The sequence below is a fragment of the Psammomys obesus genome, unplaced genomic scaffold (assembly GCF_907164565.1).
Source record: "Psammomys obesus unplaced genomic scaffold, mPsaObe1.curated_primary_1811, whole genome shotgun sequence".
NCBI lineage: Eukaryota > Metazoa > Chordata > Mammalia > Rodentia > Muridae > Psammomys > Psammomys obesus.
In genome coordinates this window covers 15,113,404-15,130,850 of record NW_026585895.1, presented here as the reverse complement: position 1 = coordinate 15,130,850, position 17,447 = coordinate 15,113,404, and the positions used below count along the sequence as shown (strand labels likewise).

The 17,447-nt window shown below is 41.9% G+C and overlaps 1 protein-coding gene across 2 annotated transcripts in view; it reads left to right on the top strand.

Annotated features, from left to right (window-relative positions):
- The window catches only part of Nostrin (nitric oxide synthase trafficking), a 60,421-nt gene that overhangs the window by 23,575 nt on the left and 19,399 nt on the right, over window positions 1-17,447 (top strand). Inside the window, exons 4-8 of one of the 2 annotated variants that reach the window (XM_055600741.1) lie at window positions 49-111; window positions 347-428; window positions 2,893-2,955; window positions 4,971-5,069; window positions 9,697-9,822. In XM_055600741.1, the coding sequence (XP_055456716.1) occupies window positions 49-111; window positions 347-428; window positions 2,893-2,955; window positions 4,971-5,069; window positions 9,697-9,822 (433 nt within the window). The remainder of the gene's footprint in view (window positions 1-48; window positions 112-346; window positions 429-2,892; window positions 2,956-4,970; window positions 5,070-9,696; window positions 9,823-17,447) is intronic. The other variant, XM_055600742.1, reaches the window with a different exon arrangement.

Below are 17,447 nucleotides of genomic sequence, written 5' to 3'. Positions count from 1 at the left end.
TGACCCCCACCCCCACCCTCATCCTCGCCCGTTTGTTTTTATCTGTAGCTGTCTCAGCAGTGCTTGGGCCTGGGCATCAGAGAGTATGAAATCTGCGGCGGATCTACACCAGTGAGTGCAGCGCTGTCCCCGCAACCACCCCCCCCCGCCTGCCTCCCCTCCCCCACACCTCTGCCCCTACTCCAAAGGGAGGTGTCGTACCTTTAGAGTGGGTGGGTGCCAATCCTCCACTTGAAAGTGCACTGAATAGATACACTGTAGCTTGCCACTGATCCTCCCAGAAATGAATTCCAACAGTAGATGTGAATGCAAGACAATGACGCACATTCTTATGTTCTATTTCCAGAAAACTTGGCAAAGCGATTGAGTTGGAAGCAATAAAGCCAACGCACGAAGTCCTGAGTGTGCAAGAAAAAAAGAGAAAATCAGTGAGTTGGATCTTCTCTTTTCTCTTAAAAGCAATATTTCTAAAGCTGGGTATAACTCAGTGGCAAAAAAAAAAAAAAACCACAAAAACCAACAAAACAAACAAACAAACAAAAAACACTCACTTCACATGCCCAAGGCCCTAGGTTCAAACCCCAGCATAATAAAACATTCTTAACAAACAAACCAAACAAATTCATGAGGCAGAGGAAGGTGAAGTTCTGTGCCTTGGTCTACGCTAGCATATTTCAGGCTAGCCAGAACTACGTACTGAAACCCTGTTTTAAAAACAAAGCTGAGTGATGTGTTGCATGCCGGCAATCTCAGCACTTAGCTTTATGGGGACAGGAGAATAGTGAGCTACCGTCATTCTTGATTACAAAGCACTTTCAAGACCAGCTTGGGCAACTTGAGACAGTGACTCGAAAGACTAAAGAAATAAAACAGATGACAAAGCTTTCTGTCTCTGGCCCACAGAACAAAAAGCTACCCTAAAGTGATAATGGGTCTCAGAAATTTATAATGAAAATAATTTTTAAAAACTACAAGAATGTTTTTAGAACAGTGTTTGTAATAGAGTGAAAAAAGCAGGTAGCAAATACGTCATCATTAAAAAATAAATTATGATGAAGTCAAACAATAGAACACAATAGAGCTGTTAGACATTGTATAGCAGGGCTAGTGACCTGGCTTAGGACAGCGTGCCTGCTCAGGCCTTGGATTCAATAGTCAGAACTGCAAAGTCAAAAACATCTTATTTTGGAAGAGTTTAATCCATGAGAACTTCTTTAAAAAATGGGTTCAAACATGTCTTGCTCTTTCAGAAGACTGGAGAGTTAATCCCAGCACCCACATTGGGTAGCTCACAAACATCTGGAACTCCAGGCATCCAAAGCCCTCTTGAGGCCTCCGTGCGCACTCACACTCACATGTACACACCTACACATACATAATTAAAAATAAGTCTTTCACAATATGGTACTAAATGAAAAAGTGAGATTAAAGTTATCTGAAAAGTAATAGACTCTCAACTGGAAGAGTCTTCCCAAAATATTAATAAGAATTACTTTGAGAGGATAAAATTAGAGGCTACTTTCAATTTTTTTAGCACTTTTTAAATGGTCATTTCAATTTTTTCAACTCTAGTTCTATCACTGAGCTACACCCCAGTGCCATAAGCACGATTTGTTTCAAAAGATACTTCTCTACTTACCGGTGTGAAACCACTTAAAGGTAATCATAGTTGCAACGCTTGAATATCCTTAAGATTAAAGGGAAGTATTAGGCACTCCTCTACAGAAGAGCTGGTCCTTGTTATCATGGCTTCTGCTCTGGGCATGTGCCTTTCACTCTGTGTACCATAGTGGTTAGCCACCTTAGACAATGCTTCCAGGAAACATGCATATCTGTTAATGAATGCTGCAGTGCTCCAACTGGCTGACTCAGCAGGTGGTCCTTGCAAAGGAAAAGGATAGCCACTAGAAAGGGGTTTCAGGGGGGTTGGAAATCTAAGGAACTCAGGGAGTTGAGAAAACTCATATGGAAGAGAAATGGAGATAAATGAAATATAAACTCATTAAGTGGAGTTGGGAAATATGACTGGTGTTTGTATATATAATATACTCGTGTGTCTCACCAGAATGGATGTCCTACCTAGAGCTAAGATAATAGACAGAAAGTTATGAAAAGTATTTGAAAGCAATAGAATTATCTGCTTTTGCCAGCAACCTTATAAAAACTCACAGCAAATCTAAAATCGTTAATTACAAAAATACCCCAGATCTAAGCAATAGCAGATTAGGTTTCTGGTGAAGAATTGGTCCTTCTTAATAGTGGCCATCTTTATGCTATGTATTCAAATGGTAGAGGAGTGACGGAGCCCGTGAGAGGTCTTTTATAAGGACACTGTCTTAGTCACTGTTATATTACTGTGAAGAGACACCATGTCCAAGGAAACTCTTGTAAAAGGAAGCATTTAATTGGGGGCTTGTTTACAGTTTCAGAGAGTAGCCCATTATCATCATGGCAGAGAGCATAATGGCATGGGAGCAGGCATGAGGCTGGAGAAGTAGCAGAGAGCTATAGCCTAATTCTTAGGCAGAGAGAGAGAGAGAGAAGAGAGACTGGGCCTAGCCTGGGCTTTTGAAACCTCAAAGCTTACTCCCAGTGACACTCCTCCAACAAGACCACATCACCTATTCCTACTTAAGCATTTCACCAGTTAGGGACTGGCCATTAAAATATATGAACCTATGGGGACCATTCTCATTCAAACAACCACAGGCACTGCTCCATGTATGAGGATTCTGCTCACATGGGTTTATTCACTTCCCAGGGTACCACCTCTAAACGCTATGATGCTGTAGGTTTCAACCTATGAGTTTAGGATTCATAGATATTTAATCAATAGCAGTGACTAAGCAAGAAAGCAACATTTTTTTTCTTTTCTATTCTTCTCTTCCATAGCTTGATAATGAAGTAGAAAAGACAGCAAATCTTGTTGTTAACAACTGGAACCAGCAAATCAAGGCAAGTGTACACAAACAGCGTTTACATAAACTCAGCTTTAGGAGGGGGCTTTTTGCTTTCATGCACACATATTTGTGTGTCCTAATGCTTTTCTATGCAACAATTGAAGAGAAAATGACTCACCCGAGTTATTACATAGACACATCATTCTACTAAGCCAAAGCTGAGGGCGACTCAACATATAGTCATTGCTTATAGCTAATATTTACACGGCATTTTATTGCCAAGAGCTGTACGTTTGTGTATACTAAGTGAGGCGATATGTGACTTTGCACTGTCAAGGTTATTTCCAAGTTTTGAATCTGGTTAATGGTTAAACCAAGAAGTCTTAGAGGTTCTTGGACTGAGTCCATGTTTTTTTCCATCATACTGTATTGGCTGTCTTTCTATGATGTTTTTGAGGGAAAATAACAGACACCACTTTGGTTTCTCATCTGGGTAAGGCTGTTAGTGATCTCCACCTTGAAACCGAGAGGGCGTTGCATAGAGTGTGCTGACGTCAAAGGGGCTGCATGTGTTGATTCTACAAGTACACATGATCTACCTTCTGTATCTGCTACGCTAGGGTCTGCTCCCAGCTTTCAATTGCTTGAAAGCTTATTTAGTTAGATAACAAATGCAGGAAACAGCACATGAATCCTTCTAGAGAGATTTTGATTTGATATGATAAGCTACAGAATTCATTTATTGGTTCTTAAGCTACAAAAATAAAAAATAAATAAAAAGCAGATGAGGTTCCATATGTATAGAAGAGTACTCTGGAATAATCCTGTGTAGGAGGAGTTGCTCTGCGTAGGAAGAACGGGAGGCTGGGGAATCTGCTAAGAGAACCCAGTCTTGTCCTTGAAGAAGATTTGCATTCCAAGAGTTGAACTTTTCCTTTTTCATCTCCCAAATGTTAATAGGCCAAAGAACCTTTGCAAGTAAACAGCTACCTACACCAAATAACCAGAAATGGCCTCAGGAGCAGCTGGCCTCAGGCTTGATTGTGAGCAGCTGCTGAATTCAAAGATGCCAGAGCTCAAGATGAGAACTATTTAAGACAAAGAAATTCCTACACCTGTGGCAGCTATACTGCTAAAGAGAGGCTCATCAGAGTCACATTGAGAACAGAACTCAAAGTACACGCAAAAGACCATACACTCACTTGTTTTTAATGTTTCTCTTGATTCGCTGAATCTCTTTTTAAAGAGGTTTGTTTTGAAAAAGAAAACACAATTATCTCTAACCACTCAGTTCTCACAGGAAAGCCAATACAATGGATCAAAAGTTAGAGACAATGTCCTATAGCTGTTTGAGTCAAAGAACGAACAAAACAAAACAAAAAAATACCCACCTCCTATTATTCTTCAGTTTCTGATAAGTTGTTTTTCTAAATGAAATAATTTTTTTGTTTGATGAAGAATGGCAAGTTCATTAGAGCACATAGATTTCTCGGTACGTAATCATTTCCTTCCCCCTTTACAACTGCTCCGGAGACAAAGCTGCAAATTCTGAAGGGCCAAGTACACTTGACTCACACTCATTTGTCAGCAGACATGAGCCAGAGATAGAGGAGGGACTGTGAGTGGCTTCTTCCTTGAATCCCTTGTGTAGCGTCTTTACACGTTTCAAGGAAGGCAGTAGGCTTTGCCTCTGATTCCCAAGGACAGAGTGCTGGACTTTTCCCAAACACTGTTTCATTTTATAGCTTGAACTGTTAGTCTGGGCAAGGTGTATGCCTTCAGTTCCAGGACTCTGGTCAAGGCTAAAGAGGAGTGTGAGTTCAAGGTGAGTTAGCAAATGTCTAACTCTCTTTCGTATATACCCAATATCATGACAAAACACACAGTGGTTCCCTATCAAAATATTTGGGGCATATTTTGAGATGAAGGATGGAAACAAAGAAGTAAAAACTCGCAATCGTGAACAAACACACCTCATCCCAAAACATAAGAGTTTTTCTCTAAGTAATCAGTTTCTGCTTTGTCTCTTTTTTTCTTCTCCTCCTCCTGTTTGTGTGTTTCTAATTCTAGGCTAAGAAAAAGTTAATGATGAGTACCAAGAAGCATGAAGCACTTTTTCACCTTGTAGAAAGCTCCAGGCATTCTGTGACCCAGAAGGAGAAGCAGAAGGTGAGCTATTATGGCAGCCGGGTACACTCTGCTTAGGGATTTGACTCCTGCCCTCCACAAGAGTACAGAAAACTGGCCGGCCCCTCGCTCTGTAGGGATCTGTAGGTTAGCAGAGCATGAAAAAGGACTTCAAAGTCACCTGTGGTCCACATAGAATTTTTGAAATGTATCACTGACATGACATATTAGAATTATGTCCACAGTTTCACTAGAGCATCCTACTTTTTAAAAACCTCAGCTCCCACTGCAAATAAGCAAATATATGTGCTTTATGGTCATGGGGCACTGTATATATGCTGTGAACATAAAACAAAAAGTAGAAATGCTTACAAGATGATATAAAGATAAAATTGCATTCTAAGTGGTTAGCTAACTGTGGTGTGTTCATATAACTAGGAAATAATAATCATTTAAATAAGTATGCAAACAAATACATCCTTGAGGGAAGGTATCACAGTAAATATAAATTTACATTTCTACCATTCATCTTGGCAATTTGAACTTTTAAGATAGTAAGTAACTACATTGTACATCAAGCTCTTGTCATAGTCTTCCTAACATCACACCGATTTTTTTTTTCCTTTGAGCAGTGATGTGCTCATAGCCATGAGCAGAAGAGAATATCCACCCAGATGGGCTTTGTTTCTCCTTTTGTGTTTTCTTTCTTAGGGAAAACAACCAAACATTCCTGACAGAAATCTTTTTAAAGACACCGGAGCACTTGTCCTTGTTAACTTAGATAAAGCCAGAAAGCACATGTAGCAATCCGAATGGCCCAGATACATGCTGATGGACCACAGAGTCCATGGTGCTGGAAGAGAAGGTCTTATTGGGGCTGCACAGCAGCTGCTTCCTGCTGCGGAACCCCAGGTTCCTCCAAGCACTTCAGACTCCAAAACTGTCCACGTGTGGGCCACAGCACTCATCTGTGGGTGAAAGAAGAGTAAACTGGACAACTGTGTTCTTAGACAAAGAAATGAACACAAGTATATTGTTGGGCCATACCTCGTGTAGCTCAACTCTTGTAGTGTGTGTTCCATATTGGAAACTAAGACATTCCACACTTTCTCCAAATTTAGGTCTCCCCCAAGGAAAGCAGCCAGTACCATTGCAGCCCCAGAAATCCTTAAAAGGGAAAAGAACATTATTGCAAGTGGCTCTATCATTTCATCTGAAGAAATTGTTGGTTGAATAACTTTAAATCCATTGTTAGCGAGACTTGGGAGGCTCCTATTTCCTCACATGTCAGTCTTCACAGTTCAAAATGATCAGAGCAAGTGTACAATAATGAGCAGCCGTGGATGAAGCTAATTCACACTATGTAGAGACTCTCAGCACCAGGACATGCCCAAGCCTTCCCAGTCCTCATTAGACGCTATTCTTCCTAGCTGTCAAGCCAAGGCAACAACGGAAAAGCCGGTGCAGCTGAGGGGCGCCTTTCCTTTTCCTCCATCAGCGGCTTCCCTGGGAGGTGAAATTCCGCTGTGCCCTCCTCCACCCACCTTCCCACCGTGGGCCTGTAACTGTGACGTTTGCCTGTGGTAACATCACGGATCCCTCCCATAGTCTCTGCTTAAACTGGCAGCTGTGTTTTTGTTTTTGTTTAAGTCTCAGAACTGAGCGCCAGAGCTGGCTTCCATTTCTCACGCACACGGACGTATCCCGTCACCACCCTGAGTCTCCTTGGCCCTGCTCGGCAATCCTCGTTCTCAACAGAAGCTAGCCTTAGTGCCCCGTCTTCTTCCTGTGCCCGTCCTTCCCACCCACTCCCAGAGGACTGTCACGTTTCTTTCCTCACTACTCGTTCTGCCTTCCGCAGATTCTCTTCCTTTGTCATGTCTTACATGGGCAACACCTCCTGGCTCGCTACAGTTCTTCCCATCAGCCTTCTGAATTCCCAGGTCCATCTTAGTTGGTTTGAGCCGCTATTAAGAAGTTTCCATAGCCTGGGCAGCTTGAACAGCAGAGTGTATTCTTTCTAGCCAAAACAAAACAAACAAACAAACAAACAAACCAAAAGCCCAAATAAAAATGATTTTAACTAGCCCAAAAATAAAAATATCACCCAGTTAGTTTAAGGTAGCTGCCCAAACACTTGCTCCGTGTATATATCTTATTGAACTTTTCTGCAGTCAGAATGACCATAGTTCTAAAATCCTAGCAATCATGAGGCATGGTCAGATTCTGGTAAGGGCCAAGACTACAGACATCTCGTCATAGCCTCATAAGGCAAATCAAGAGTCCTGGGCTTCATTTCCTAGGGTCACTAATCTCATTCATTGCTTCCCAAACACTCCCACTTCCTAATGCTGTGGAGAAGTTAGAATTGAACACACAGATTTGGGGGCACTCATCCCCTCAATGCAATGTACCTCCTGCCTTGGGAGAGCAGAAAGAGTGAAAAGCGACCTCTCACTGCCCTATCCATTCAACTTTATCATCCTGTCTCCTGGCACTAAGATGTATTTATCTTGCTCTGCCTCCACTTCTCTGTTTATTCCTCAGGGTACCCTGCAAATTTCTTAGAAGCATTGTACATCATTTAGCTCCCCTTCTGGAGACAGTCTCTTCTTTTAACATTATCGGCATCCCATTCTTGGTCCTCCTGCATCTCTGGACATTTTATCTTAGGCTCCTTTATGGATGTCATTTTTTCCCCTCCTGGTCCTTATATATTGCTGTACCTGAGAATTTCTCCCCAGGACCTCTTGTTTAATTCACTGTTGTGTCTCCAGTGTCCAACAAAAGATTCTCAAAATCAGGCACTCAATAAATAATAGGTTCTCAATGTATATACTCCCAAGGCTTCAACTATTTCTACACTGACAATGGCTAAATTTATATCTCTAGCCATACCTGTCCTAAACTTCCTCCTGGCACCTCTGAAAGTCATATCTTTCTACAGAAGATAACTCTTTTCCTCTGTGTTTTCTGGGTCTCTGGCTATCATTATCTGCCATACTCTCCCAATTCTAACCCTTAAACCAAGTGCTTCATAAGCTTATTAACATATACCTGTCTCACTGACTCCATTCACCCCGACCACAGTCATCACTTGGATTACTGCAACTAATCAGTGGGCTTCTTTGCCTTGGGTGTTGGCTCTTAATGTCATTCCATACAGGATGACTTTCCTGAAACTCAGTTCAGCAGCAGATTCTTTCCTGAAAAGTCTTTGAAGTCTTCCCAGTGGCTTCAGAATGTGGGTTACACTCCATTACGTGACCCGTTAAGGCCTTTTCCTGACTTGACCTTGCCTCCTGCTCCACCGTTGTCTCTGGCTCTCCTTCTCTGTCCTCCGAGCTCATCAATTCTTTCCTATATTAGGGCATTATTTCGTTATCAGGTTAAAATTCACAAGCTCACATCCCTACAGATAGATGTGGCTCATTACACCTGAAATACAAAATGGAATGTGCCTTGTATAGGTCATACACCACAGAACAGCAGCGTATTGACTGGAATACGAAAGTGAATAAGTGTTAATATTCAGCATCTTGAATGAATGTTCTCTATTATCGTATCATTAGTCAAGATGTCCTTAAGTATAAAGAGGGTCATTCATAAAATAACAATAAAAAAGTCGTCTATCTCTGTCCTTGAAATGGCTAACATCAAGAGGGTCCTTCAAGTGTAGTTGGAGGACCATGTGCATGAGGGCCATCAGAGGACTCCCTACAGACTCACTACAGAGCTAGGTAATGGTTGAGCATCTCTCCAGGGGCCCCAGAATTTGCTGCTTTGCAAACTCCAGTTGATACCTAAGAATGTTAAAGTTGAGAATCATTCATGCAATCCAGATTCTCATTTCTTAGAAATGAAATTGCTTGTGTGGACATTTTCATTTGCTGGTTCAGCTCCTGTGGTCCAGGAAGTTTTGCATCACCTTGAGATCCCAGAGAGTTAGCAATCAGAGTGGCAGAAACCATGTGACTGGCTGTCTTTAACTTGAAGCTGACATGCTCATGGATCTTAGGTGCCAGGTAGATGGTACAGTGTGTACCCCACCTTTATCGCCTTATTGAAGCCTCCCAAGAACTCAGTGGAAGTGGGAGCCATCATCCCCATCACAAATGTAAAACAATCCTGTAACTCATGAAGGTGACGTAACTTGTCCTGCAGCAGAAAGGACACTTCTGACCCATGATGCCTCATTCCAAAGCCCCACTTCTAGCTTTGAGATGACAGACAGTTTGGTAGCCTATTAAATCAGAGGTTTAAAAATGATGTGAGTCAACAAATCTCTACTTGCCCTGGGACAGAATGAAGAAACCTGCAGTTTACTGAATAGGCCTAGAGGCTGTGCCGGGGGATTACAGTTTGAGTTGGAGATCCCAGACCTGCATTGTAAACTGTCAAATTCAGTCATTTGGCCTTCTTGATGTGAGGGAAGTGAACAAATCAATTCATGTTTGACTATTTGGTTTCTTCAAATACAAAACTGAGGTTATAGTGAGAGGGCCTTAGTGTCCATTAATAGTTTTAAAAAACCCTAGGTTTTGTCTTCTATAATAACTTATTGACAGAGAGCTGAAGTGAAAATGGTGTTGGGCCACATATGCATGGGATGACAAGCGCTCTCTTGCAAACGTGTCAATGACTGTGCGATACTGGTGTTTTACTTTAGCTCCTCAACAAACTGAAAAAATCAACTGAAAAATTGGAGAAGGAAGATGAAAGTTACTACCAAAAAAACGTGGCTGGGTATTCGACTAGACTGAAGTGGGAAAGCACGCTAGAAAACTGCTACAAGGTAAGTTAGCGCTTCATACTGTTCTTTTAGCAGGCTTCGTGTGACCCAGGAAGCGAAGGCTGGATCTCTGCTCAAGAGACCTGATTTCTTTTATAGCTATGATACTGGTGGCAAGACATTAGACAAACCACTTTCTCATTGTTTGCATTTCTGCATGAGCATAGTCACCAATAAAAGCTCTTATGTCGTTAGCCAGAGTTTCTGTTGCTAATTCTCAGTGGAGACTAAGCTAAAAAAGTTCTATCCAAGTCGGATATAAATTTAGGCTTAGGCAATAGAGATTCAGAAGGAAGTTTTAGCACACTCGTACAGTGACTGCGTATGGAGTTTTCTGCATTGGGCAGCTTCTTGGACAAGCTGAATAAGGTACTAACTCAAAACCCTAAAAGGGATTGTTAGTAACACAGACACACAAGGAATGAATTCACGGGCTGGGAAGATGGCTCTGCGGTTAAGAGCATTGGCTGCTCTTCCAGAAGTCTGAGGTTCAGTTTCCAGTACCTACATGGCAGCTGTCAGATATCTGTAATTCCAGGTGCAATGGCTCTGACACCCTCTTCTGGCTGCTACCATTACTGCATGTGTGTGCCCACATACATATATGTAGGCACAATACCCACGCACATAGAATTAAAAAATGTTTTTAAAAAGAATGAATTGAGTCAAAAGATAGGCAAAAGGTGTGAATGCACAAGTTAAAAAGGGAAAATCAAAATCATTACTAAACTCATGGAAAGATAATCATGTGTCAAAATTAGGAAGGGATAACATCTAGTATTAGCAAGGATGTTAGAAAATAAGAATTCAGGCTGGAGATAGCTCAGAGGTTAAAAGCACCGACTGCTCTTCCAAAGGTCCTGAGTTCAATTCCCAGCAACCACATGGTGACTCACAACCATCTATAGTGAGACCTGGTGCCCTCTTCTGGCTTGAAGGTGTACATGTAGGCAGAACAATGTATATATAATAAATAAATCTTAAAAAAAAAAAAAAGAAAATAAGAATTCTTGAACCTTTCCAATGAGATTAAGTTAACAGTATCTTAGAAAACAGAAATGTGTTTTTGCCCTTAATGTAGGCATATCTCCTAAAGAAAGGTTTAACCTGTACTTCAAAAGTGAGGTACAGAAATGTTTATCACAGGGTAGTTTATAATTAGATGCTGAGGAAACATTGCACTCAGTCTTCATTCTCATCAATATAACACTTTTCAAATGTGCTCTAATTTATAAAGTAGGCCAGTTTCCAGCTTTAAATTAACCAAAACCTATATTTAAACATGAATTAACTTCAAAACAATGATTTACAGAAAACATCATTTATACATCTCTGCAGAAAAATTTCAATTCACACCTAACTTATATTAGGTTGATAGGTATTTGTAAACGTATACCTGGTGTTCAGACCTGTAATGGACCAGGGAATTGGAACTCCTGGTGGGAGCCACTCACCTTCTGAACAGCTCCTGATAAAGCAATATAAGCTCTTCCCAGAGTTATAAATATGAACAGATTCGCTGTGTCTATTTTCAAATCAACGCAAACATGATCATTGTCCTAGTTAGGTTTCTATTGCTATAATAAAACACCATGACTGTACTGGCTGGTTTCTGTGTCAACTTGACACAAGTTAGAGTCATCAGAGTCTACAGAGATCCTCAGTTGAGAAAATGCCTCCATGAGATGCAGCTGTAAGGCATTTTCTCAACTGGTGACCCACGGGGGGAGGGCCCAGTCCATGTGGGTGGCACCACCTTCAGCTGGTGGTTCAGAGTTCTGTAAGAAAACAAGCTGAGTAAAGCTGTGGGAAGCAAACCAGTAAACAGCACTCCTTTGTGGCCTCTGTGTGAGCTGTTGGCTCTAGATTCCCGCTGTTTGAGTTCTTGTCTTGTCTTCCTTTGGCGATAAACTGTGATGTGGGATTTAAGCCAACTAAACCCCTTTCCTCCTCAAGTTACTTTCGCTATGGTGTTTCATCACAGCAATGGCAATTCCAACTAAGACAATGACCAAAACAACTTGAGGAGGAAAGGGTTTGTGTGCTTTACAGGTTACAGTCCATCTTTGGGGGAAGCCAAGGCTGGAACCTGGAGGCAGGAACTCAAGCAGAGACCATGGAGGAGTGTTGTTTTCTGGTTTTCTTTCTATGGCCTATGGCTTGCTCTTTTTTATATACCTCAGGCAGGACTATATCCCCAAAGGTGAAATCACCTACCGAGGGCTGGCCCACTTTTGTCATTAATCAAGAAAGTGTCCTACAGGCTTGCCTCTAGGACAATTTGATAAGAGCGCTTTCTCAATTAAGATTCCTTCTTCCCAGATGACACTAGCTTATGTCAACTTAACAAACAAGCAGACAAAACCAAGTAACTGGCACAATCATATCAAACACTTAGCAACTCTGGTTGGTAAGAACAGGAATATTTTTGTTTCATTTTTATCTATATATTCTAGGTTTTAAAAAATGACTAAAACAGTTAAAAACAAAACAAAACAAGTGTAGGGCTGTGATGATGCACACCTTTAATCCCAGCACTCAGGAGGCAGGCGGATCTCCAATTTTGAAGCCAGTCTGGCCTACAGACTGAGTTCCAGGACAGCCAGAGCTATACAGGGAAACCCTATCTTGAGGGGAAGAGAGAGAGGGAAAGGGAGGAAGAGAGAGAGAGAGGGAGAAACACCCTAGGGTACTTGTCAAGTTGACACAGAAAACCAGCCAGTACAGTCACGGTGTTTTATTATAGCAATAGAAACTTAACTAAGACAATGATCATGTTTGTGTTGACTTGAAAATAGACACAGCAAAGCTGTTCTTATTTATAACTGTGGAGAAACCTGTATCAAGTAAGTGCATGGCGACCAGTGTGTTCAGGCACTGAATTAAGTATAATCATATTCATTATATTTTATTTCACAACCTTAAAAGGAAAATAACAATTTTATTCCCAGTTGATAGCTGAGAAAATTGGGTCTAGGAAGGTGGAGTTACTTGTCCAACATAGCTTTGAAATTCACAAGCCCCTACTCCAATAAGAAGTGGAAGAGAGAAGGCTTGCAAGCAAGCCAGGACTGAAGGGCTGTGTGACCTCTTGAGTTCAGTCACTTTCAGGGAGGGATAGATGCAGAGTTAGAGAAGAGATGGGAACTTCCATCAAAGAGAAAAAGAAATGAGGACATAAGAAAAAGCCTTTATTTATTTGTTTGTTTGTTTGTTTGTTTATTTATTTCACTTTTCTTTTGTTGTTGTTTTTGAGACAAGGTCTCAGTCTGTGACCTAGGATGGCCTTCAACTCATGGACATCCTCCTGCATCAGCTTTTCAAGTAATGAGATTGTGTGTGCCACTGCATGGATCATAGATCACTAAACACAGGATGCTGGCATGGCCCTTCCTTATGCCGAGTAGATCCCAGATGTAGATGAATTCTGGGCTTTGCCCTTTCCCCAGCTCCCGGGATTTCCAGTGAAGCTATGGCTTCCCACGAGGCCAGCTTCCACAGTTGCCTCTGGTGACAGATGTCTAGGCACCCTTCAAGGGCTATAAGAAAAGATGTGTATCTTTATCATCCCCATATTCCTTATATTCTACCTTTGTCACAGCAGTAGAGGACAGCTCCTGGTCTCACTTGTCACCGCTGGCATCAGACTGGTCTTCCCTGGGGTTAGGTATTGCAGACACTGTTAACTGTCACAGGAATTTACTAGCTTTTATCTGTTTCCTTTTCTCCCATTCAGAGAGGCTACCTCTCTCCCATTCCCATAATCCTAGCACTCGGGAGGCAGAAGCAGGATGATTTCCTCACATTTGAGGCTAGTTTGGTTTTAGACTGCAAGTTCCAGGCCAGTTGGTCTCACTTGGCAAGACCCTGTCTCAGAAAAAGAAAGGAATCCCTCTCCCTCTCTCTCCACTCTCCCTTTCAGGAATTCTTTGTTGAATTTTAATTGCAACGTTGTGGAAGCTATCTTCTTTCCTCGCAAAGTGTTGTTATGGTAACAAGGCACACATTCATATACATTCCAGAAGAGTTCCTTTCAACTCCAGCATTTTTGTTGTTTTAGTACAATTGAGATAGTGTGCAGAATCAATTCAAGGGCATAACTGGAAGGGTAGGATTCTCTTTTTCCCCCTCTGTGTCCCAACCCCCACTGTGCTGTTGACCGCTGGGGTCCGCTCTCCCTGTGTGTAGTTGTCATAGCGTCTGTCATCCTAACTTCCTCTGAGGAGTCTTCCATCTCCTGAGCACCAGCCTCTACTCACTGAACCTGAATGGCAACACCCACAGTGTCCTCCTTGCTCTACACAGGCCCTCAATAATAATGTTCTCACTTTGCAATTACTTGGCTTCTGTGTACTTGGTCTATACACACAAGTCACTGACTCACATGTTTCTGTATATTCTATGTCTTCTGTATAGTTATAAATCCAAACATGAAATGTTAAATTCGTGAAGACATGCAATGCTGTACTGAAATGTACAGGTCAGGGCTGATTATCTCTAAGGGGAAGAACTAGGAATGATTTCTGGAATGTATTTCTTCGTGGCTCTAAGACAGTGTCTCGAAGCACCAGGGTGCCTGTTAACATTCACCCCAGACACAGTGACTCAGAACTCCTGCATGATTTTAGGAAGGAGCTGGATAGCTTCCAGGCACACTACAGTTTGAAATCCCTGCTATGAAAACAGTATAATACATCTTCTGTTCGAAAGCAATTCGAATGAAAATGCAATCCCTCCAAGATCCTCACTTAGTACCCTGAGGCCAGAGGAGCAGAAACTGAAGAGAATGAATGAAAAACATGAATTATCTGAGCCCAGACAGGCTCTAAATCCACCATCCATGGTAACTCTCAGACCACATTTCCTTTCACCCGTGCTGTCAAACAGCTGGAGGCCCTCCAGAATGTCTTGTTTCTCTATCAACTCTTTTTATACAGAAAGAACGAGACACTAGAAAGCAATAACTCATTAAATGAGATATGGATTTTCCCCTTTGCACAGTGGAATTTATTTCTGCCTCTTTTCATGAGCAAACACAAATCATTTTAATGATTTTCCTGAAATGTAATTAAAGCTGTTAAACATTCCCATCTCTATGAAAGGACACCGGTTATTTCAATCTCAGATTGATGTTTGTGGTTCTGTGCCTAAAGAAACAGCTGCTACCCAGAGCGCAATGGGTTCTGAGTCTGACTTTTATGTCCCTCCCAACCCCCATCCTTTGCTTGCAACGCTGAGCTGGAATAGCTGATTTGTAGAGTTTTAAAAATAGGGTAAGGACTCCTTTCTTATTTGAGGTGATCCAAACTGGTGACCTGCATTTGTTTTATATGTTTGTTAGGAGACATTTTAATTCTGCTTTAGAGGGACCAATGCATTCAATAAGCTATTCTTCTGTCTCTCTAGTTCTCTCTCTGGAATAGAAAAGGACAGTTGGTGCCATTCAGTTGGCTGATGCCTGTGATTTCGGAGAGAGTCTCAGGAGATGCTGGCAGTTGCACAGGCACTTGGTTCCCCTGACCTACAAAAATGGTGTAGCCGTCTAATCAGGGGGGCTGTGAGAGCGTAACTGTGGGCTTCCCATCGAAATGTCAGGGTATGCGGCAAAAAATAAAAAATAAAGTCTAAATTTCTTTGTGTTGGCAACAGATGTTTGTTGCTATTGTTGATTCCTCGGTTGTTTCCATTTCAAGAAACGTTAAAATGATCTTATATCAATAAACAAATTATAGCAAATGATACATTCAGCCTTAAAGGTACGTCTACAACATGGATGTGCTTTATACATACATATAGTGATTCTTCCTACATTAGTCAAGTTCAGAGTGAGAAAGCAGACTGGTACCTGTTAGGGCTAGGAGGGAGAGGAGGAGGTATAGGCAGTTATTACTTGGTGGGTATAGGGTTTCCATTTTAGAAGATGAAAAGTGCCGTGGAGGTTATGCTGGTGAGGGTTGCACAGCAATGCGGATGTTCTTCAGACCAGTGAACTGTGTCCTTAAAATGATACTGTTTACATTATGTAAATCTGACCATACTTAAGAACGTAAGTTCTGATTGCAAATGCTGATAGCTGTGGAGGACAGATTAAATACTAGCGCAAGGATGTAGGAGGACACCATAGTGGATCAGGCCAGCAGTGATTCTGTGACTTCCTGCTGCCCCACCTGCTTTCCTAAAGCAGCCATCCTTCTTCCTTGTGGTAATGGTACCCATCAAGTTTCCCAGGACCTTGACCTTACCAAAACAGACATTACAGCCATTGGCGAGTGTTGTCTTAAGCACATGCCACCTCTATCAAAGCCCAAAGCCCTTTGGGCATCTGTACTGCCACCTGCACTGTCCCAGCATGGCCTAGAAATCTCCCTGCAGGCTTCACCTGGCCTCAGGTGTTGAACTTCTCCACCCCTTCTAAAAGCAAGTGAGTGGCAAGAGTCCAGTAACTTACCTGTTCTGGAATGTTAGTGAGGCAGCAAAGCTATCAGTATAACCTTAACAAGGCTAACAAGTGTGTGCTCGTCACCTCCTCATTCGCTCTTGCTAGCTAAAAGTCATCAATCATCCACATGCAGAATTTTTGTTGTCCCACGTAAAAAGTAGATTCCATGCTCTTCCCTTGGCAATAGACTCCGATGCCCCAGGTCTAATATAGGTTAGCATTAAGAACTCACTAGAATTAGAGATTTTACTCTTATCAAACAGTGTCTTGAATGGGGGCTGCAGAGATGACTCGGTAGTTAAAGAGCTCCTTACGTACCAGGCACACTTGTGGCACAAACACAATGTGGACAGGCAAAACACTCAAACACGTAAAATAAGATAAAAATCTCTTTTTTTTTTTTTTTTTTTTTTTTCAAAAACATCAGGGAACGTCCTCTACTAGCTATCTTTCATAGTGCTGTAATGTTCTACATAGAGGTACTAAGGAAGAAAGTAGTCAATAATCCTACCCAGCGAGGAGCGCTGCAAGTTACAGTAAAGATTAGCCTGGCAATTGATGGGACCGCTGGCGTAGTAGTGGCAGGAATGTTGCAGGACTAAACAAATGCTCCTTTCTAATTGAATTTAAAGCCTGGTAGTGTTAATAAGGCCAAAGCTCCACAGCTGGCTCAGGGTTAATATTTAACCCTAATATTCTGTTAAATAAGCATAGCCATAAACTGACCCTGAAGTTTTTATCTTTATACCCAGTAGATTAGCTCATCTCTCGCCACTCATCAGAGAAGCCTGTTTTTTTTGCAGTTAGATGCCTATAACCGAAACTCGAAACTGATCAAAGGGCAGAGAATAAGACTGCAGAGTGTTCAGGCCTAAATGGGACATCTGTGGCACACTCCTTGCCCCAAAGGCTCAGGGATCATTGTGGAAGAGGGAACAGAATGACCGCAAGTGCCAGAGGGAACGGGCATGTGCATTCAAACACTATCTGCAATGTTGCACACGTAAACTCCCAACAGCTATGGCTGTGTATGTAAGACCTACACAAGATCAGGCCAGCCAAACTTCTAGCACAGATAGGGTGGGGGCTCATGAAGTCCCAGCCCAGCTAAAGAGCTATTGACAACTGATGTCTTCTGGTTGAGGGAGAGTCTGTTTTCTGCAGAGATGCAGTGCCTGAGAGATTACTC